Source organism: Apteryx rowi, unplaced genomic scaffold, assembly GCF_003343035.1.
Source record: "Apteryx rowi isolate R43461 unplaced genomic scaffold, aptRow1 scaffold_916, whole genome shotgun sequence".
NCBI lineage: Eukaryota > Metazoa > Chordata > Aves > Apterygiformes > Apterygidae > Apteryx > Apteryx rowi.
In genome coordinates, this window is record NW_020451223.1 from 42,348 (window position 1) to 63,371 (window position 21,024).

The 21,024-nt window shown below is 54.6% G+C and overlaps 2 protein-coding genes across 7 annotated transcripts in view; one reads left to right on the plus strand and one right to left on the minus strand.

Moving 5' to 3' along the window:
• Nucleotides 1–13,651, plus strand: part of CBFA2T2 (CBFA2/RUNX1 translocation partner 2) — a 45,088-nt gene extending 31,437 nt beyond the window's left edge. For 5 of the 6 annotated variants that reach the window (XM_026091685.1, XM_026091683.1, XM_026091686.1 and 2 more), the window contains 8 exons: nt 2,088–2,177; nt 2,752–2,933; nt 3,634–3,887; nt 4,732–4,817; nt 5,965–6,160; nt 8,684–8,752; nt 9,275–9,465; nt 12,337–13,651. In XM_026091685.1, coding sequence (XP_025947470.1) covers nt 2,088–2,177; nt 2,752–2,933; nt 3,634–3,887; nt 4,732–4,817; nt 5,965–6,160; nt 8,684–8,752; nt 9,275–9,465; nt 12,337–12,627 — 1,359 coding nt within the window. In that variant the 3' untranslated portion in view covers nt 12,628–13,651. The remainder of the gene's footprint in view (nt 1–2,087; nt 2,178–2,751; nt 2,934–3,633; nt 3,888–4,731; nt 4,818–5,964; nt 6,161–8,683; nt 8,753–9,274; nt 9,466–12,336) is intronic. The other variant, XM_026091684.1, reaches the window with a different exon arrangement.
• A 6,126-nt stretch (nt 13,652–19,777) lies between these two features.
• NECAB3 (N-terminal EF-hand calcium binding protein 3) overlaps nt 19,778–21,024 on the minus strand; it is a 54,355-nt gene continuing 53,108 nt past the window's right edge. The window contains exon 13 of the mRNA XM_026091694.1: nt 19,778–19,857. Within this exon, the coding sequence (XP_025947479.1) occupies nt 19,829–19,857 (29 nt within the window). The 3' untranslated portion in view covers nt 19,778–19,828. The remainder of the gene's footprint in view (nt 19,858–21,024) is intronic.

Sequence of the window (21,024 nt, forward strand, 5' to 3'; positions counted from 1 at the left end):
ACACTGTCCTGACTTCAGGACAGCAGCGTGGCGTAATGGAATAAGCAGCGGTGCAGAGTCAGGAACTTGATCGTGCCCCTGCCGGGGGCTCTCTCTGGAAAGCTGATGGTGCTTCCCTCCCTCAGAGGACCTCTAGGACTGCAGGTGGAGGGTTGGTGCACCGTTTTGAAAAAGTCTAATTATACCTACGTGGTGGACCTTTCATATACACACCACCATCCTACTTCCTGTAGTTCCTGGGTGAATGGCGGAGGTGTTGAAAGCATGTCTTTCTGTGGGACAACTGGTTGACGTTGAACTTAGGGTCTTCTGGAAACGCCGTGTGGGGGTAGCGTCTGTGAATATTCCCTTTCAAAAGAAGTTCAGTTCAGTCTTCAGTGTGTAGAGAACATCATGACACTTGAAATGTTTAATTTGCAATATGCAGTGGTGAACATGGGAGGGAGAGTTTAATGGGGGGAGAGTTTCCTCTTCATGGGCTGCTCCTGCCTATCTTAACACCGGCCCACGAGCAAAGCAAACTTAACTCTGGCCAAGGTCTGCAGAAGATAGGAAGTCTCCTACTGCAGCAGCAGGCCTTGACTTGTGATAATCTGCTGCTTTGTGTGTTTGCATATTTGCCTGCACTAAGAAAGGGATTGATGGTTGTGCAAGCTTTTGTCCAGCCGTATTAATGTTTGTGACAGTCTGAAGGTGCAATTGCAGGAAAGGGCTTGGTAAATAACATTTTTGTGCATCTGCTGCCCTTCTTCCCCATTCCTATCCTTGGGATTTGCAAGAGCTGGGATTGATGATGTGCATGCATGTGCAAATAGTACATGTTCTTTTGCATCTATGGACAGCAGATAAAATCCGGCTAAAAATGTCCTTGCAAAACCAAATGAACAGGGTCTTGCTGCAGAACTATATTTAGTACTTGCAGGTGTACAAACTGACTAGCAGAAATGCTATGCAAGTGCTGTTTCAAACCAGTTTTTAAAATGTTAAATAAATGGTGGTCCTGTGCAAGCCCAGCCTCGTGGAGACCCAACAGCACACAGCACTGTGCAGCCTGCCCAGCTGCGAGCTGGTCGTCGCCCAGCGCAGCTCCTGAGCTGACTCTGCCTCCTGGCAGGCTGGCTTTCTGCCTCGGCACGGGGCGCTTGTAGCCAGACTACAGGCACACTGGAGTCGTTCTGCTCCCAGGGCTGATGTAGGCAGAGCAATTATGGGTTTGTCCACAACCTGTGGGGCTTTCACAGTGCTTTTGCACTAAATGCAAAAAGCTGCCACTTAAGTAGGATGGCGAATGTGTTTGCTTGGGTGTAGGGTAGTATCCCAGTTTAGCCTTTGAGAAAGGAAATTATAAGCCATTTGGGTTCCTCCGGCTGTCGGTCTCATCACCGATTGAGATTATTGCTGCAGGGCCAAACGCTGTCCACGCAGTACAGCAAGTGCTGCTCGTCCCAGAGAGCATGCAGCCTGAATAGCCGAGGGGGATACAAGGTGGGGCCAGGGGAAGACCATGCCAAGGCAGGGAGCAGCAGGCTGGCAGTAAGTGACTTCTTGGATGGTGGATAGGTTGGACTAAATGAGCTGAGTGGGAGGAAAAAGGAGAGGAGGGGACTCGTGGGGAAGCTGAGACGAATGGCCTGGGAGCGGGGAGGCGCAGGTGGCCCAGGGACCTGCACCCGGAGAAAGCACTCGGGCTTGGGCTCCTCGGGCAGCTGCAGCGACCGGCTGGAATTGCTGTCCACCTGCTCGGCAGCCTTCCCCTGGCCACCTGGCTGGAGATGCTGGCGGTGCTGGCTGGGCGCTGCTGCCTCCCGGGCAGGGCTTTGCAGCCTGGCTCCGGCAGAGTGCTGGGCACAGGCAGCACCTGGCTGCCGGCTGCCTGCACCCTCGCCTAGTGCAGCACGACCTGCACTGGCTCTTTCTGCTCGACTGGCCCCAGCCTTTTGGCTGCAGTAGACAGGATCCAATGCACACGTTGTCAGTCCTGTAATGGCAGATGCAGTCTCTCTTCCAGTTCTGTTGATTTTGAGCCGCTTCCCAAGTGTCTAAAATAAGAGCAAATTGTCATTTTGTGTCTTAATTTCTTTTCTCAGAACTCAACGGTGACAATTGAGGAATTTCACTGCAAGCTGCAAGAGGCGACGAACTTCCCCCTCCGGCCGTTTGTGATCCCCTTTCTGAAGGTGACAGTGAGCGGATGGGTCTTGCTAACACTTCATGTGTTCGTCTGTGCTGCTTGGCAGCATGTCACTGATGGGAAAGCTCTCGTTTCAAGCATCAGAACAATTCTGTTAAAGTCCAAGACAGACTGCCCAGACCATAGTGATCACCATGGGTAACTGGCTCACAGAAAGCTAACATTGTAATGGGTCCCACGTATGTTCACCTGCACGTTAGGGATAAATGAGACCAACCAACCTCCATTCTGCAGTTTCTCGTCCTATAGTCTTATTTTCAAATGTTCAGGTCTAAAGTATTTGAAGCGTTGATTTACAGACTACGTTAAATGCTGGAAGCACTGAGAGCTTCCCATGAAACTTTGTTTCTGTGTGCACCCACTTCAGCCCTTTAGACAACATGGGTAAACCTGACGAGTGCAGAGATCAGGAGCAGCGAGACGATTGAGAGGAGCCCACAGGCTCTGGGCATTGCTCCGAGGGACCATGGGGATGGATCAGATCTTCTGCAAGCAGGTGGAATTGCCTGTCTGCAGCCTGCCTAGACCAGACTCACAATGTGCGGTGATTTGTTTTCCAGGCCAACCTCCCTCTGCTCCAGAGGGAGCTGCTGCACTGCGCCCGGGCTGCCAAGCAGACGCCGTCCCAGTACCTGGCACAGCACGAGCACATCCTGCTCAACACAAACACCACGTCCCCGGCTGACTCCTCGGAGCTGCTCATTGAGGTGAATGGAAATGGGAAGAGGCACAGTCCAGACAGGTAAATAGAGCTTTTGCCGCTCTGCCAAGTTTTTAAAATCATGACTTTTGACAGCAGTAGAATCGAAACAAAACCTTAAACAATGTCCAGTGCTCAACCACGGGATTTTATCACTCGTAACAACTATTCTGACTGTTAATAAGATTCTGCTGGTTATCTGTGTCTCTAATTCCTCCTCACAGTACTCCTGCACTGTGAATTCAGCCTGGGATCCTCTTTGAGGGCTTTCAGGCAGATCCTATCCCAGGGTGACTTGTTCAGAAGGTCTAAAATGCCTAAATTGGAAAGCTCAGCAGTTCTCCAGAAATTTCACTGTCTGCCTCCCTAGGCTGAGGGGTGACGCAGAGTGAGGGCTAAGGAGGATGGGGTTCATTTTCATTTTCACTATTTTTATTCCAGGTAGAAGGTGTTACATAATTATGTAGAATATGCTTCAAATTTATAAAAACTGTGAGATTTTAATTTGGTCATGCTCAGAAAGGTTAATATCAACACTTGAGCGTTTTGGAGTTGGGTTTTTTTTTGGCAGGGTCATTTCTTGGATTTGTTCTCAAGCTGAGTGCATTTTAGCTTCCTGCTTTTTCCCCCCCAGTAAAATCACCGCTGCCCACGCTCTCCTGTTTCGAAATCTGTATCTTTCCATTTCTGAGTATGCTCGTGCGGTGCTAACGAGTACGTCTGTCTGTCGGTTTGGTTGCAGAAGAGAAGAAAACAGCTTTGAGAGAGAGCCGCTCCCGACAGAGCCTCCAGCCAAGAGAGTGTGCACCATCAGCCCGGCTCCCCGGCACAGTCCTGCCCTGACCATGCCCCTCATGAACCCCGCGGGGCAGTTCCACCCCACCCCACCGCCCCTCCAGCACTACACCTTGGAAGATATCGCAACTTCCCATCTGTACCGAGACCCCAGCAAGATGTTGGAGCACAGGGACATTCGCGACCGGCATAGCGGTCTTGGTAAGAAGGCCTGTAAAGGTTTATTTGTAGGCTCTGTGAAATCCGATCGTTGAGCTAGCAGACTGTGTCCCTGATTCACCCTGATGTCCTGTGCTCGTCTGCTCGCCCCTAAAGCTGTGTAATTTTAGGCAGAAAGGCAAGAGTTTCTGCAATGAATTTGGACGGAACAGTTGACAGTGAGAGCTTAAAAATGGGAAAATTGAACAGGAGGCAGTATTGTGTGTGCAAGCTGGAGCCACCAAGAATGAGGAGAAAGGACCTGGGGTTTGAGTTGAGCGTGGCCAGTCCAGCAGGCAGAATGAAGGCTGGGAAAATAGAGGTTAACTCTTCAGAGTAAGTGAACAAGGAGTTGTGTGGGGCCTGGGGAGACTGCAGTTTGACTCCCTCTCCTTCTCCCCAGCACAGGTGGGGGTGTGCATGAGGGGTGAACCCCGTGTTTCCAGCGGGGCAGCCTGAATCACAAGTTTGGAGTCACTGTGGATTTCTAATGAGGGACCTGGCCTCCCCAGGCAGATCAGATCCAGACCCGCGGCTGCACCGAAGCACATCTGAGAACATGCACAGGCCCAGATTGCCTTTCAAACAGTGACCACTCCACTGGAGCTGCATGGGATGTCAGGCAGCCCCCAGTCCTGCTGTTCAGAGAGTCAGTGACATAAACAAGGATAAAAACACCAGCATGGAACATGGTCTTAGAGAGCCACCTCCCTGAGACATGTTTTAAAACCTCAGCTACCCGTGCTTAGAGATACAGATCTTTTTAATGTTTCAGGGCCACGTTCCCTCTCCAACACTGAGAGTACTTGGTCTGTCTAATCGCTGTTCTGGTTGTGGTTTGTAACAGGTTTGAATGGAGGATACCAGGATGAGCTGGTGGACCACCGCTTAACGGAGAGAGAGTGGGCTGATGAGTGGAAGCATCTTGATCACGTAAGGAAAGGCTAGTGGTGTGGAAAGCTCTGTGGGACACAACAGCCTAGTGCTCCACCTGCTCCAGTTCGTGTTTTTGTTGTTGCTGATAATACATCCAGGCTTTCCAGGTGGCTTGTAGATGAACAGTGGTGTGAGAAGGTGTGTGGTGGGGAGGACAGAAAAGAGCGGTAACACTTTCCTGGTGTTTTCCCTCTGCCCTTGGTCAGTGGAAGCCAAAACCAGTCTGGACTAAGCACACCGATACGCTATGTGCAACAAGTATATAGAGGTTACAGGATAAGGAAACCCACCATTATTTTGTTTTAACGCTTTTTTCCTGGGGAGCAAACCTTTTGTTGGTCTCAACTAGGTGCCCACAATGAGATTTGGTATTTCTGGCAGGCTTTCTGGGGAGTCTGTTTTTTCCCTCGCAGCAAAGCTGCTGGTCCGAGCACTTCACTTGAATGTTTCCCCTAAAGAGAAGGGGTTGAAATTTGAATTTGGATCACAAACGCAGAGAGATGCTACACTTGCTTATGCTCTAAAGCTGATGTTTCACAGAGGTGTGTGTGGAGTAGAAGCCCTGCAGCTGAGTATTGTGAGCCGGGATGTGGCTATGGAGAGCTGGTACTTGGCCCATTTCCTCTAGGTCAGAGACAGAGGCTCCTATAATATACTCACCTTCTGGTTTTAGGAACAGACGTGCACCTGCTGACACCTCTGTGTGTGGCAATCATGAGAAGATGTCCCCACAGCCATGGGGGGCCACAGCCAACCCTTGTTGGGGCTTTTGTACCAGTTTTTGAAGCCTTGTTGTTCCTTTGTATAGGAACTTTTCTGTGCTTCTCCTCCAAGTATCTTTTCCACCCCTTCATGAGCTTTCCGACGGCCCTGATGGAGGGGTGGGATTGTGCACTGTGGCTATAGCAGGGCTCCCTGCGCGTCTCCGGAGCGCTGATCCAAACAACAGTCACAGGGGCGGCACTGCAATACCTGCTTGAATACCGCTTTGTCCAAAATATCATGCACAGGCGCTGTTACTGTGAGACGACCTTGTATTTTATCTTACCGGGGCAGTCCCTGTGGTACCTCCCACAAGAAATTCAGGAGACGACCGTGTGAGCAGGCAGCTTAACCAAGACTGAGAACGTGTCCTTCCCCGCAGGCACTGAACTGCATCATGGAGATGGTGGAGAAAACCAGGCGCTCCATGGCGGTTCTGCGGCGCTGCCAGGAGGCCGACCGCGAGGAGCTCAACTACTGGAAGAGGCGGTGCAGCGAGACCGCGGAGACGAGGAAGGCAGGGAGCGAGCTCATCTCCAGGCAGCACAGCCCCAGCAGCTCCGACTCCATCAGCAGCGGTAAGCGCGGGAGCATGCCGGGTGCGCGGGAGCGTGCCGCGCTGCCTCCTGGTTGCCTCAGGCGCTCCCCATTTCCACCAGTTTCGGTGGTAGCAGTACAAGGAGTCGGAGTTTACAGACGGGCTGGGCAATAGACACTTTTTCATGAGAAGTGAACCCTTTAAAGTAGACGTCTAGTTACGACAAAGCTATACTAGGTATAAAATGACTGTGATATATTCAAATTACGATATAAATGAAGTGCTCAAGCAGTGCATAACTGTTTTCAAAGCTTTGAATCCGATCATTGAGCTGGTGGAAGTTCCTTGGTAAGCTTCTGGCACCAGCGTTTGCTGAAGTGCAAAAGCACCTTTTGGCAGCAGCAGCTTTTTCTGCAGGTGCCAAGAGAGTATCGTCCTCAGGTCAGCTGAGTCAGCAAGCTCAGCTCAAGGATCAGTTCATTCAAAGCTGAGAAACCAGTGGGGAGGTGAAAAAGCAACAAATGTTGTTGGTTTCATCCCTCTTCCCCTTCCACTCTGTCTAAAGGATATAAATGGTGCGATCTACTGATTCCAGAAATACTGAAGAATGGCGTAAGCATAAGAGCTACCACCTATAATTTGAATAATGAATACTGTTTTTGTTTCATAAGTCAATTTAACTTTATTGAAACTGACTGTTTTTCCCCTCTAGTATGCAGGGATTTTTGACTCACTTTGAAAAACAAGTTTGAAATCCTAATTTTATGCATTTGGATTTAATTCTAACTTCCATCCAAAACAGTCTGCTACAGATCAAATGCTAAAAATAATCCTGATCATTCAGGAATGAAAAAGTATTCTAACAGTTAGAAAAAGATTTCTAAAGTTTACTGTTAGAAAACGTTTTCTAACAGTAATAAAAATGTCCAAACTAAAAATCTCAATTTGACATATATTCAGCTTGTTGTTTGTATACTGACTAAAGAGAGTGAATGTTCCTGCATGTCAGAAAGAACCATCGGTTTTAGGGTAAAGGCCAGATTTAGCTGCAGTGGAACACGTTTTGATACTTCCCAGACAGTGAGAATGAGTATTGTTTAGGAAAACAATAAAAAGTACACAAGGAAAAGGAATTTGAGTAAGATTCATTAATCAGTGTTTCTTGTTTGCAGCCTCAAATCCTGATTTATTCTCAGGGTTTGATTTCAGTCATTCCACAGCTTCTGCACAGAAGCAGCAGGTTGGACTGTGTGCACTGAAACTTTGACATGGCAGCAAGTGAGCAAACGGAAGGAAGAATAAAATCATTCTGTTTCTAGAATAGCCTTTGCCTTGCTTTGAGAATATCACAGAGCTCTAAATTTAAGATCTGAAGTTGTCACTGATTTTTAAAGTTTTTCCAGAAGGAGGTAAATGAATTTTCAATTTAAAAAGAGTAGATTCTGAAATGGCTTGAGGGGTTCTCTTAAAACCGTTTCAGAACTGGGAAAAGGCCTAGAGGATGCAAAAAGCAGGCAGAGTCTGAGAGCAGGGAGAGGGGCGGCAGAGGGGAGAGCGAAACAACGTGTCCGTGGGTCCAGCCGTAACGGAAGAGCGCTTGGAGGGGGCCGCACGGTGGCTGGTAGTAAATTAAGGACCTGATGATCACAGCTGGCTTTTAGCTTCTGATAGATGTATATATCGCGGCTAATATACTTACAGTCCCAAGATGTTATAGGTGACCTTTTTGTTTTGTTTTGTTTTTAATCGGGATTTTGGTTGATGTTTTCACTAATTCTTCAAACTGTGTTGCTGTTGATAGATGGTGTATACCAGGTATACCACAGTCTGTTACAAACTTGAAGAATCCCAAGACCTTCATGAAGTGTTTTTGTTCTCCCGTTACCCTTTGCTCTGGTTTAGTTTTTGTTTGGCCAGTGTCATCTGACTCTTCAGAAAATAATTTTGAAGTATTAAAAAGGGATAGGGATAAAAGACAGTGCTAGGTTTCTGAATAAACTTTCCCGTGCAACTGTATTCTGTGTTGAGATCCTCACATGACTGTCTCCATCTGTCACGTTAGCTCTTGGGAGGTTTATGGGTGCTTGGGAACGTGTACACCCCGACGGTAAGAGATCTTGCAGTACAGTTTGTCCGTCAGTGCAAGTCTTTGAATTGCCCTGGGAATGGAAAGTGTTGCATTTAATGTAAACTGCTGTTAGTATAGATTGATGTTCAAAGTCACTGGACATTGCAGATGTTTGATGGCATATGTATTGCCTGTTGTTATAAAGTACCAGGAGATGGAAATGGGTTATACTGTGTAATAAATTATGCAGGGCACTAATTAAATGTTGACATTTATCATCTAGATGTTTGATGACTGGTCTTAACTGTAGGAATGCTTTGCTTTGGGAGTTAGCAGGTTAACCCTCCCCTGTCCCCTGACGTCTTCACTGGATGCAGCAATATTGCCTAGGCTTTCCCCCAGCCTCCCAGGGTGCTGACGGGCGGCTGTTTCTCCAAAAGCTGGCAGGTGGGATGAGGCTTTTCCAACCTTTCCGTGTATCCCTTATTCCGACAGATTCCTTGCGGGAGTTCAGCAGCAGGTCGGGAACAGGCTATGTCACTGAAGAGATATGGAAAAAAGCTGGTAAGTGTTTGTTAGCAACCTTGGCAAGTGACTCTACCAAGTCATCTGAGGCAAACACAGATGCTGCGGATTGCTCCACGGAAACTGGAGAAATCCAGCTGCCCAAAGCCCCAGGACGTGCACATCTGGCTTGGTTAGCTACCAGTGCCTGGGCCTGGGTTTTCCAATGGGCTGCATCTCCCGCGGGCTGTTAGTCTGTGTGCCCCCGCGAGGTGCTTGCGTGCCATGGGCACCAGGCACGCACGGGTGCAAGCGGGGAGGGTCGCACCTTGGGAAGCGAGCGTGGGGCTGGGTGCTGGCGCGCGCGAGCCTGCGTGGGCACCCGGCTGTCATTTGGAGCACAGATGTGGAGTAATTCAACCGGGCAACAAAACCCATTGAGGATTGCTCTTGCATCAAAGTGCTCTGAGGTCTGTAGAGTCTTGGGAGCTCAGAAACTGCTGGCCACGTGTCCAGCCCAGTGGCTCTCTGAGGCTCACTGTGCTCCGAAGGCCGGCTGCTGAGGCCGTTGTTTCCTTCCAGAAGAAGCCGTGAACGAGGTGAAGCGTCAGGCCATGTCTGAGGTGCAGAAGGCTGTGGCAGAGGCTGAGCAGAAGGCCTTTGAGATGATTGCCTCCGAGAGGGCACGGATGGAGCAGACCATTGCGGACGCAAAGCGCCAAGCTACCGAGGATGCTTTCTTAGTGATAAACGAGCAGGAGGAGTCTACAGAGGTAAGGTGCCAGGACCTGGCCACGGCCACCAGGGTGGGAGAGCAGTGGGGAATGTCCAAGGAGGGAGTTTGAAGACACATGATATCTGTAGGTCCTGCCTGCCAGCCATGCAGAGCCTGTAGGTCCCATATCCCTTTTTCCTTCTAAAAGTCTCTTTCCGAACAATAACTAAAAGAACTTGTTAATACCATTAAAGACAACTTTTGCTCTTGATTTCTTTGGCAGGGGAATCAGCCTAAATATTTCCCTGACAGAAGAATGTCTGTCAGGCACCCTTGTGTACGCAGAAGAGCTGTGGGAAGGCATCCCTGGGCACAGTTAGCTGGACTCAGTGCCGCTTCTTTGGCTTTAGAGAGGTGCAAAACCAAAAAGAAACTGATGCCAGTGGAACACAACTCTCCGTTTTTCTCAGAAATCTGCTATTCTGAAGTACCCGGTCTGTTTAGAAAAGGAATTGCTGTTTGTGGGCTTTAAAACAGAGCAGGGTAGTAGCTGGACTGCAGGTGACTTTAGAATTACACCCCTCATTATTCGCTGGTCTGTGTCATGCCCCGTATCTGTGCAGGCCAGCACGCTGAATATCATCTTGGAGACTGTAGCTTTGCTGGCTCGCAAAATACGTGCCCCAGTTAACGTGTGGTTAGCTGCTCTGCAGAAAGAGTCGTTGCAGTTTTCTTGCTGCTCAGGTCCCACAAAGTCTGCCAGTACCTCAGCCACAAAGAGATCAATGTGAAACTTCTGTGTGGGATCGTTGTCCCTGCAGTACACAAAGTCTAGTAACACCTAATGAGATGTTTGCATGTTTCAAAAAGAACAGATGACTTTTAGTTTGTCATAGCAAGAAACACTTGATAAGTAGGTGTGTCTTGCAGAATTTCTTTCCACCCCTCAATTATTAATTATCTTCACTGTTCTTTAACTGGAACCTCATTCCATTAACCTTTGGAAGCCTTAGCTCTGCTGAGCAAGGAGAATTGCTCAGTTAATTCCTTCTCGTGGCTCCCATGCACCGTCACGCTACGATGCCACAGCCATGTGTAGGGTTTTTTAGGTTTTTGAGGGTTTTTTTTTATTTCTCCACACACCTGCTTTGGGCTTTGCTTCTTTTTCTCCCAAGCGAAAATCTGATGGGAATGGAAAGCTAATGCCATCTGTGACTGTGTGGGCAGCAGGTCCGTCTCCCTCCCCTCATGGGATTTCCATAGCCCCTGCTGGTCCGAGTGCCCTGGATTCAGTACTGGAGGAGCTCTGGAAAAAGCTAGCCCAGCTCCCTATGTACAGTAGGATGGTACGGTGTGCCCAGCTTTGGTGTGGGGGTCGCTCTCACGTCGCAGGAACAATGTAAATGTGAGGTTTTGACAGAAAAGTATGTATAGACCTTATTACTTCCCGATTAAATCACCAAAGGAAGAATGTAGCAGTCAGTAAACACATGATGGGAGTGGGAGGAACTGCTTAGAAAGCCATGGAAGAAATGAGATAAGCAGTGACGGTGCTTTAGGGGAATACCAGAGGAGCGTCTTGCTCCTCGTCTCCTGTCCGTCCCCGAGCGCAGCTCCGGTGGGGTGGCGGGAGCCAGGCAGCTCGGGGCAGCGGCGCTTCCCCTGGGAATGGGCTCCTGCTCCAGCCCCGGCGCTCCGGCACCGGCGTTTCTCTCTAAAAGCCACATTGAGAGCTGTCATGGATCCTGGCATGCCTTGCAATCTTGGAAACACGGTTTAAAAACACTGGTTGAGACAGAAGTGTCAACAGCTGTAAAGCAGTGACCCAGTTTTTCAAGAGTCACTGCAGGCTTCTGTGCGCTTTTTTGTTTTCGAGTCCCGCCTTGCCCGGCACATAGAGGCGGCTCTGGTGTACGCTGGCCCTGGAGCACTTTGCTCCCGACCGGCTCGCTTTGGCTGCTCGCTACAAGCCGGTAAATCCCTGCTGGGAGCGAGCGGCTCCCGGCGCAGCGCTGGCGGGTGGAAGCGCTCCCGGGAGCGCGGAGCTTGCGGCTCGTCCCCGCAAGAGGGCTGGGCGCTGCGGGCCGCCTCGCGCGAGGCCGCTTTGCTTGCGCTCGCAGAAGCGGGGGCCGGCGAAACGCGCCCCGTTGGGCAGGATCAGGGAGAGGCACGCGGACCCTGGCGGAGGCCGCTTTTCCGCAGCTGAACTCGCTCTCCCAGTATGCACTTGCTAACGCACGAGTCCGGCTGCAGGAAAGCTAATCCTCCCGCGCCCCTCCGCGGACCAGCTGCAGCCACGGCTCCCGGCTTTGGCCTCCTGCCCTCGCGCTCGTAGCGAAGCCGTGGCACGCTGTCAGCCCACCAGCTGACACGTCTCCTGGAGTCCGGAGAGGCTTTGCTCGCCTTCCAGATTGAAGCCCACGCTCTGGCAGCGGTTCCAGCTGGCCGGGAGGCTTTCAAATGAGCTTTTGCTTTTCCAAATTAGCCTGTTCCAACCTCTTGTGCAGCTAAGCAGGGTGCGAAGCAAATGGTGCCTGTGCAGCGTGGTGTAATCCCCGCGGAGAGCACTTGGCTGGGAGCGATACCAAAATAGAGCTGCTTAAAACAGGAAATAAAAAGGCTGAGGAGCAGCATCTGCAGTGTGGTTTTTAGTCCTTGCCTGCTGTTTCCTGTATGCCTTTGGGTGGATCTAGTGGAGAGGATGTGACCAGTGCAGTTTGGCAGGCAGTTTTGGGCAGAGCAGAGAAGTAGGGTCAGTGCCTTGGCAAAGGCTGTGAAATAGCAGGAATTCATAGACTGGTCATTTTAACATGACTAATTTGGGGCCAAAGGCGAGAGGAACGATCCCCTCCCCAGCTGCTGAGTGAGCGCCATCCTACAGCTGGTGAAACTAAACACATTTTAACGTGCGGCGTCTTCCGTCTTTCAGAGCTGCTGGAACTGCGGTCGCAAGGCCAGCGAGACGTGCAGCGGCTGCAACATCGCCCGGTACTGCGGCTCTTTCTGCCAGCACAAGGACTGGGAGAGGCACCACCGAATCTGCGGCCAAGGCCTGCACAGCCAGACCAAGCCGCTGGCTCTGCCCGCTGGGCGATCTGCAGCAGCCGCCGCCAAGGCCATCGACGGGGTACCGAGCCCAGCCCTCGAGAAGACTTCGGCAACAACCTCTCGATCCTCTACCCCAGCATCTGTGACAGCAATAGATACAAACGGACTCTGAAGGGAAAGTTTTGTTTCACATTAATTTTCCTGTTTTTTAAGCCGAAAAAAACCCCAGGAACTCATATCGCTTTACACGTTTGACAAACCTACACCGCCTCCTCTAGAGCACTGACACTCAGGCTTTTCCATCTCATTCTGCCTTGTTTTCGTGGTTCATAAAGACCTTGTGCCAGCCTTGCCCAAGGGGCCTCCGTACCGGTCTCGTTGAAGGGTTGTACCAGAGGGCATCACTGGGCCGCCGAGGATGCTGGGCTCTGCCTCCGTGGGACCTGGACTTCATGGCAAGCGCTCCCGGGGCATGCAGGAGGTGCCAAGCAAGCAATGCCCGGACGGGGGACCTTGTGCTCAAGGGTGAAACGTGTTCACGCTCCTCTCTCCTGGGCTGTCTGAACAGCCTCCTCGTTCAGCTACCTTTCTTCCATAATACGCGTCTGTGTTTTCTTCCTCCCAGACAGCAGTTTCTCAGATGTCTGTGCTGACTATTTGTTGCTATGAACAGACCGGCGCTGATTTCCCAGCAAGAGCATCTCATTCTCTAGTGCAATGACAAATATGTAGCTGCTTGGGGATAGCTGAGCCTGCTTCTCTTCTCCTGCCTGAGACTGGTTACTGGCTGACAGACTGCGGAGACTGAGCAGAGAATTTGTCTGCTGAGGACAGATTGAAACCAAATGTCAGTACCAGGGAAGTACGGACGGTCACTTTTAGATGGCCTGTTTTTAATCCCTTCCTCTAACTGGACAGACAGTTGCTTATTATTCTGGGTAGGACCTTTGCTCTCATTGCGGAATGAAAATGTGCAGACCAAATCTGGATTCTTTGCAGGCGGTTATTGCCCTTTCCACCTGGGTACCATTATTTTGCTATGCAGAAAGCATTTTTTCACTGCATGGAAGTTGTTGGTTTGAGAGTTACTGACGTTGTTTTTTAACCACAAAGATCTTCACACTATTGCGATGGATTATTTATAGTCTATTCTCTCCAAGCGTGTTGGGCAAACTATTAAAAAATTCAGAACTTTGTATCCTATGTCAGTTCTTGAGCCCCCAGCCCTCGTGGGGTTACCGGAGGGCTGCTCTGAAAGATAACGTGCTTATCTCAGCTTCGTTGTCACCACGTGTTTTATGCAGAGAAGTGCAGCCCTCTGCGAGCGCGCTGCCCATGCTGCAAAGCAGCCGACACCGCCTCATCCAGCATTTGAAACTCAACCCAAAAATGATGGTTCGGAGGGCGAGGTCTAGCTGGGTTACTGCAGTCAACCCGAGGAGACGAATCTCGCAGATAGTCTCCGCTTTGGCATTAAAGGAATGTTGTCACGTAGTCCAAAACACACAGTCATCAGCACTGCCCCGTAGAAGAGCTATTTCAGCGCTCAGGGAGCGCAGCAGGGCTTATCGCAAACGCTTCATTTTAAAACTCCCTTCAGAGGTTGCTACAGGCACAGCGAGCAGGAGGAATCAGAGCGTGCCCTCTTGAGACTCGCACGGATTTCACATGCTGTGCACAATTGGGAGCTAGAAAACCAGCTATTCAGCAAAGCTGTGTTTCCATGACTGTTTTTTGTGATTGCTGGGCTGGAGCCCAATGAGGCAAGTAATTCCCAAATTATTTTTGATCACTTTTTCAATGGGAGGCGAATAATAGAGATGTAATGAATAGTCATTGAGTTTGCAGTGGTGTAGCTGTCTGCTGGCTGTCACTGGTATGCCCAGGGATAAACAAGTTACCCACTGAACCAGCTTTGTTCCTTAGGGAAAGTTGTTTTAGAAGCTGCAGCCAGGGAATAAAGTGGGCAATTCCCATGCCTGCAAGGTTTTTTTCCAAAAAAAAAAAAAAGGCCACAAAAAGTCCTGGTTTTCAAGAAAGCTCTGAGGTGGCAGGTAGGATCATCTCCCTCTTGCCCCGCAGGAGAGCTCCCAGCACCGCTGGGGCTCCCTGTGCCCGGCAGCGACGTTGCACGGGGGCGGCGGCGGGCGCGAAGACCCGCCGCAGCCCCAAGGCCTCTCCCGCTCCCGAGCGCGCGTTAGCTGGCTGGGTTACGGCAACGGGTGCGTCACAGAAACCCTGAACCTGGAAAAACTGTGGTGCCCAAGTCGCCCCGACCTGCCGCCAGAAGCCTGCAGGAGAGGTCGCTGCGCCAGGGGCATTTCCCCGAGGACAGACCGAGGCAGCCCCAAACTGCAGCAGCCCCTGCGCTGGCACGCTTGCTCCGAAGCCGCTGGAAAAGTCCCAGAAACGGGCTTTTTCCATATCTCGACTGCAAAACTTAGAAACCGTCGCGGTCCCGCTCGCAGCGTTCGCAGGGATCCCGCGTCAAGGAGGGCCGAGGAGATGCAGGGGGCAGCAGGCGCCTCGGTCCTCAGCAGCGCTCCTCGCCTGGAGCTGCCGGCTTGGAGGGCTGCCTGCGATCATGGGACACGTCCAAATTCGGAGTTGCCTCAGGTAAACAACATCTGGTTGCAGCGTCCCAAGAATTAACGACAGCCCTGCTGTAGTGCGGGGGGTGATCTGTGGCCAACTGCTGTTCGATCGGAGGCAAAAAGAACAAGCAGCGCTGAAAGAAATTGCTTGTAAATAGATTGTCTTCCATAATTTTCATGCAACTTGTGTATTAAAATTAACCCCAGTGTAAATGAATGAAATACTAACAGTCATGATTAGAATGATTGCTTTTTCTTTTCTTTTTTCTTTTTTAAACATGGAATGATAAATGTGAAATTCTGATATGGGAAGATTTGTTGGATTGAGTTTTCTATTTTTTTTTTTTTTGGCATTTAATTCTGTAATAGGAATTTGTTACTTCATTCCTGTGCATAACTTATTTAATGTACTGTATAAAGGAACCCAAACTGTTACAGATGTATTTAGTTTGTTCTACTCAAAGTAGTCAATAAAAAGACTATATTCATCATACAAACTCCTAACTCCTCTTTCCTAAGAGGAGCAGAGCGTCGCCGCTGGCCGAGTCCCCCGTCCCCATGGAGAGCCCCAAGCGCCTCCCTCGCGCCAAAGCGCCCAGGCTTGCAGCTCGGTCAGGTACTCGGTCATTTTTAGTGTGGTTTTATTTTGGTTCGCCTCTAAACATGTTGCTTTCTGAGCACGTTCTTCGCCTCGGATGCCAAATCCCGGGCGTCTCTGTGCACGGAGAACCTCGAACGGGCAGCGCTGGCGGCTCGCAGGGCAGGAGCCCCGGAGCCGGCGCAGGGACGAGCTCAAGGCGCAAGCGCTCCTCCTTCCCCGCGGCTCCGGGCGGGCGGGCAGAGCTGCCGGCTGCGTTTGCCTTTGCCCCATCCGAGGATTGCAGGCTCCACGTCTTTGCAAACACTTAATTCACTCGTCAAAAAGAAATCTTGAAGTCGGGGCCAAAACAGGCCGTTGCGTGCGGCAGCTGCTGGTTTCCCCTGCAGCCGGGAGCTCTGCGGTCGCCCCGCTAAATCGCAGCCGTCGTCGTCCCCGCGGGGCCCCAGCTGACGTCCCCAGCGGACGCCCCCGGGAGAGGCGTCTGCCCCGTGCACCCGTGGTGCTGGAAAACCCGGGGCCTCCTGCCCGCGGGCTCCAGCTGCCCGAGCCCAGGCTGCAGGGGCCCCCCCCAGCCCTCTGCTTCCAGCAATTGCAGCTTTGGCAGGGGAAATTAGAGGTTATCAATGTAATCAGGTAAATAACCGGGTGCTGGGAGGACTGGTCTCATGGGGGGAATAGGTCAGAGGATGCTCTGGCACCGTGCCCCAGGATTTGCCTTTGCTTTGGGGTCGTGCGAGCTGCCATGGGGTGCAGCATTCATCGGCCTCGTCCGAGCTGGAAGTTGGCAAAAGCTGCCGTTCGCCCGCTCTGACCGAGGGCATCTGTCCTTGGCCGCATCTCTGCTGAGCCGCTGTAGCAGCGTTTTGTGCCGGCACGGTGAGCCCTGCAACCTGCAGGTCCCTTTGAGGCTGGAAGGGTTGTTGGGGCGCTCTGAAGCCTCAGTGAAGCAGAAGTGGGAGGGTTGGGGGGTGCTGGACGTGGAGGCAATGTGCCGTGGAGGTACTGCGGGCCCCTGCCTGCCCCGGCTGCAGGGAGCGCGGGTGGCTCTTGCCGCCCCAGGGTGCTTGGGCCCACAAGCATCCCCAAACCCTTTGCTTAACTTTGCACTAGGTCTCAGGTGGGGAAACTGAGGCACGGGGCTAGCAGGGCCATCTCCACCCACATGACTGCAGCAGGCATTGCAGCAAGTACCCATGGCACAAGGTCCCACAGGAGAGCATCAGCTTTCCATGGAGAAATGGCACCCAGCTGGCTTGGGATGTTGCAGGGGCACAAGGCATGCGGGGCACGCGGGGCATGTGGGGCACATGGGGCACGAAGGGCACGTGCGGCACATGGGCACACAGGGCACGTGGGGCATGCGGGCCACGCGGGGCACACGGGGCAGGCAGGCCAGGGCGCCGGGTGAAGCCCAGCAGCACCCGGGCAGCCGCTCTCCCCTAAGAGTGGGGCTCCCGTTCACGGCATCGTGGGCGCCTGTGGCCCCGGCACCGCCGAGGGGCTGAGGAAAGCCCCACGTGCAAGCTGCAGACCTGCTTCCAGCATCTCCACGTGTCCGTCTGCTGCCCACCGAAGCGCCCAGCTCTGGGTGCTGCGGCATCGCGCAGCGTCCAGCCCTGGCGGCAGGGTACACGGCTCCCGGGGTGCCGGCGGGGCTCCTGGCCCGGCATGCTGCCAGCAGCACCGGCTGCAGGGCCTGGGCACGTTTTGGCTGCTGCTGTCCCGCTGGCCACCCCACGCAGGGAGCTGGGGTGGGTTCCTGCCAGCCCCTTGCTGCCTTGCAGAAGTGCTGGCCTTTGGGGGGGGGGGGGATGACCGCACAGGGCGCTGTGCCCTGGGCCGTGTGGTCTCCGCCGGTGGGTCCCCCGGGGCTGCACAGGCCCCCGACACCCTGCTCGTGGCCCCCATCCCGCCTGGTTCCCGGGGCTCGAACCCCAGGGCCGGCTGGGCCCTGCCCGTGGCCAAGCGTCTCCGCTGCAGCGGTGCTGGGGGAGCAAAGCGCTGCCTCCGTCGCTGCCCGGCCAGGCCCCCGGCTCCCCTGCCAGCGAGGATTAAGTGCATTTTAATAAATGCAAACAGGGCACTGGGGAAGAGCGATGCACATCATTAACGTGGCTGCTGCGTCGCCAGGGTGCCGCCGCGGAGCAGCGCGGCCCAGCGAGGAGGACGGGGTATAAGCAACGAGCTTGTCACCCGGAGGCTGGTGGTCCACAGGCCTCTGCCCCGCGCCGTGGCGCTGCGCCAAGCTTGCCTCTGCCGTTCGGCACGCGCCTTGGCCAGCCGAGGTGCCGCCGGCAGCCGAGGGCACGTGCCCTGGGTCACCCTCCCGCGTCCGGGACGCGGCCGTGCCTCGCAACGCCCCCACGCACGGCCCCGCAGTGGGAGCAGCCCGCAGCCTCCCCCTCCCTTTGCCTGTGGGGCTGCGGGTGTTTTCGGGGCCGTTGGCGCAACACGCGCACCCCGGGCAGGTTTGGGCAGAGCAGAAAGCCCGTGCCAGCCTTGCTGGGCCTCCCTGGGCTTTAGCTGAGCACAGGCGTCACGAGCACTGTGCCGGGTGTAAGTGAAGAGGGTGCTGCAGGCATCCTGGTGGATGACAAGCGGTTGGTTGGGGCAATGGAAATTTGGGGTTTTTCCATGCCAGGAAGAATTTATGCACTCGCAGGTGTCTCCTCCAGTGGGTGGCCGGGCATGTCCCGAGCCCTGCGTGGGCCGGGGCCGTGCCTCTGCCTCCCCTCCAGAGAAATCCCGGCTGGGCGCAAGGAGGGACCGGTGGGGTTTGCTCTGCTCTGGGCGAAGGGGTTTTCTTGACTCATCACTTGCTGCTCTTTGTGCCCGGGCAGAGAGCAGCTCTGGCCCAGCCCAGGCCTGGAAACTGCTCCAAACTGTGGCCAGTTCATTCAGCTAAATGGCTGAAACCTCCTTCTGTCATCAGCCTAAGTCCGGTTTATGATAATTTAGATATGGGATGATGCTAAGGAGCTATTAGCCGTGCTCACACAGCTGCATCTTCCTGGGAGGCAGCCTGGGAGTGAACAGGGCTGGATGGAGAAGAGGGGCTTTGGCCCCAGCGCCGCTCGCTGCACCCGTGCTCAGCCCCGTGCCGGGAGGACGCTGCTGTCACGCGGCGCAGGGGGCAGCCGGCCGGCCCCCGAGAGCCCCCGCGCCGCCTGGGCAGGCAGCAGCCCCGAGCCGCCGGGGCGGCGCGGCTCCCCGCACGCCGTCACGCGAGCCGGCGGTTTGGAGAGGTTTATTCGCGGACGCGAGCCGCGGGGTACACAGCCGTGGGGCAGCTCAGCACAAAACCATGAAGCAGCGGCCGCGCGCCAGCGCCGCGCAGGCCGCCCGCGTGTCTCGGGGTGGGTTGGCTCTCCTTTCCAGAAACGCACGCTGCTCGGCTCGGCTTCTTTTCGTATAAAACGCTGTTCGGTCCGTACCAGCTGGCGCTGCTCCCCGCGGCTCGCCCAGCCGGCAGGTCTGGGTGCTCTCTGGCTCCCGGCACCCCTCCGGACCGGCCGGGCTGGCAGCGGAGCCGTCCCAGCCCAGGCCACGAGGCTGGATGCCCGTGAGCTCTCGCCCGGGCAGGGGTCTGGAGGGCAGAGCGGTGGGATGTCACCGCTGGCCAAAGCCGCCCCGGCGATGCCACCTCTGCCCAGGAGCGCTCCCCAGCCCGGCACGCCGCGGCCTTCAGCGCTGGGAGGAAGAGGAGCGCTGGGTCGGCTCTGCCAGCGCTGCACGGAGGGGCTGCGCCAAAGCGGGCGCCAGGCGGCCGTGGGAGCCTCCAGGCCCTTGGCTGGGGAGCTGGTGAGGTTCGGGACGGCGAAGGAGAGCCCGGGCCCGGAGCTCGCAGCCCTCCGGCAGCCGCCGTCGAGGCTGCAGCTCTGCCACCGCGAGCGCTGCTCCCGCCAGGGCCCGGCCGACCTCCCCGAGCGCAGCCTGCGCCGCCGCGGCCCCTCGCCCGGGCAGCCCGGGGACCCTCTTCGGTGGCGGCGGGGGGGATAAATAATTCGCACGGGGCAAAACACGGCCAGGGAGGAGGGGTGCGGCGCGGAGGGGCAGGCAGCCCGGGCGCGGAGGGGAGGCAGAGGCGACGGGCGCTAGCGAAGGAGGCGGCGGCGGCGGTGCCAAGGGCGCTGCGTCCTTCCGCACGCCAGCTGCATCCCCAAAACCGCTGCCGAGGGCTAGTTGTTGTTCATGATCCACCAGGAGGCTGCGGAGAGACACGGGGAGAGGGTCAGGGAACGCAAGCGGGCGGAAGGGAATTGCACCCAGCGTTTCCTCGCGGGAGGCGGGGGGAGACGGAGACGGGGCTCCATTCCCCCCGCTCAGGGAGAGCTGGTGCTTTTTCCCTCTAGGCTGCTCCCTTCAGGCCCAAGCCCTGCTCCTCATGGGTGGCCCCAGGTTGGTCGAGCCTCCCACAAGCGGTGGAGATCGCTTGGGCTGCTCTCCTGCAGGCGTCCCCAAGGCCCAGCCTGCCGGGGACGCGGCTCCGCACCACGTAGCCTCACTCCCCGCAGTGTCCCACGCCAGGGACACCCAGCCCAGCAGGAGCCGCAGGCTGGATGTGGTTCCCTCCAAAGAGCACAGGGAACAAGGTCAGCGGGACTGGCTGGTCAGGGGGAGTGCCACTGGCACGGGATTTAGTCCAAATCAATGGGTGTTTTATGTTATTTTGGGCAAGACCCAAAGGAGCGATAGTAGACTGGGGCTTGGTTGGGTCTTACCTCTCTCCAAGTTCTCCCAGTTCCTCACTTACTGGTCAGACTTCTGTTGGCACCACGGGGACATGCACTTTCCCTGAATCTGCTCTCTCCCCTGGCTCTGCACCGCCGAGCCTCACAACGAAACCTGGTCACAGGCGCTCTGAGCGAGCCAGCAGGGCCGGCTCTTTGCAGAGAGGTTTCTGGGACCAGGTGAAGACAAACGAGGCAGCAGACGCCTTCAGACAGAGCTTCGGCTGGTATCCGGAGCACTCAGCCTATCTGCTACCTGGGAAACCCCCCCGGCTGCTTGGAAATCCTGGCTAGACAGCACGCCCCCAAGCAGCGGGAGAAGTCACGCAGCAGCGCTGGGGCCGGCCTCCCCCAGGAGCAGCTCACGGCTCCTCCCCGCCTCTGACACCTCGCTTCAGAGCCGAGCTCTTTGCGAGGCTTCGCTCGGCCGATAACGCGACTTGGCGCCTGCCTGCCCTGCTGCGGGTCTCGGAGGATGAGCGTGGGGCTGTGGGCATCAGCCACGCTCAGGCCAGGACGGTTGCCTTCCTCCGGTCTGGGGGCTCCTGGGGCTGCTCACAGAGGTGACTCAAATGCAGCTAAAAGTACGGGAAAACCAGTTTTCTTGGACAAACTGAAAGGAAGCTATACGTGCCTCCGAAGCA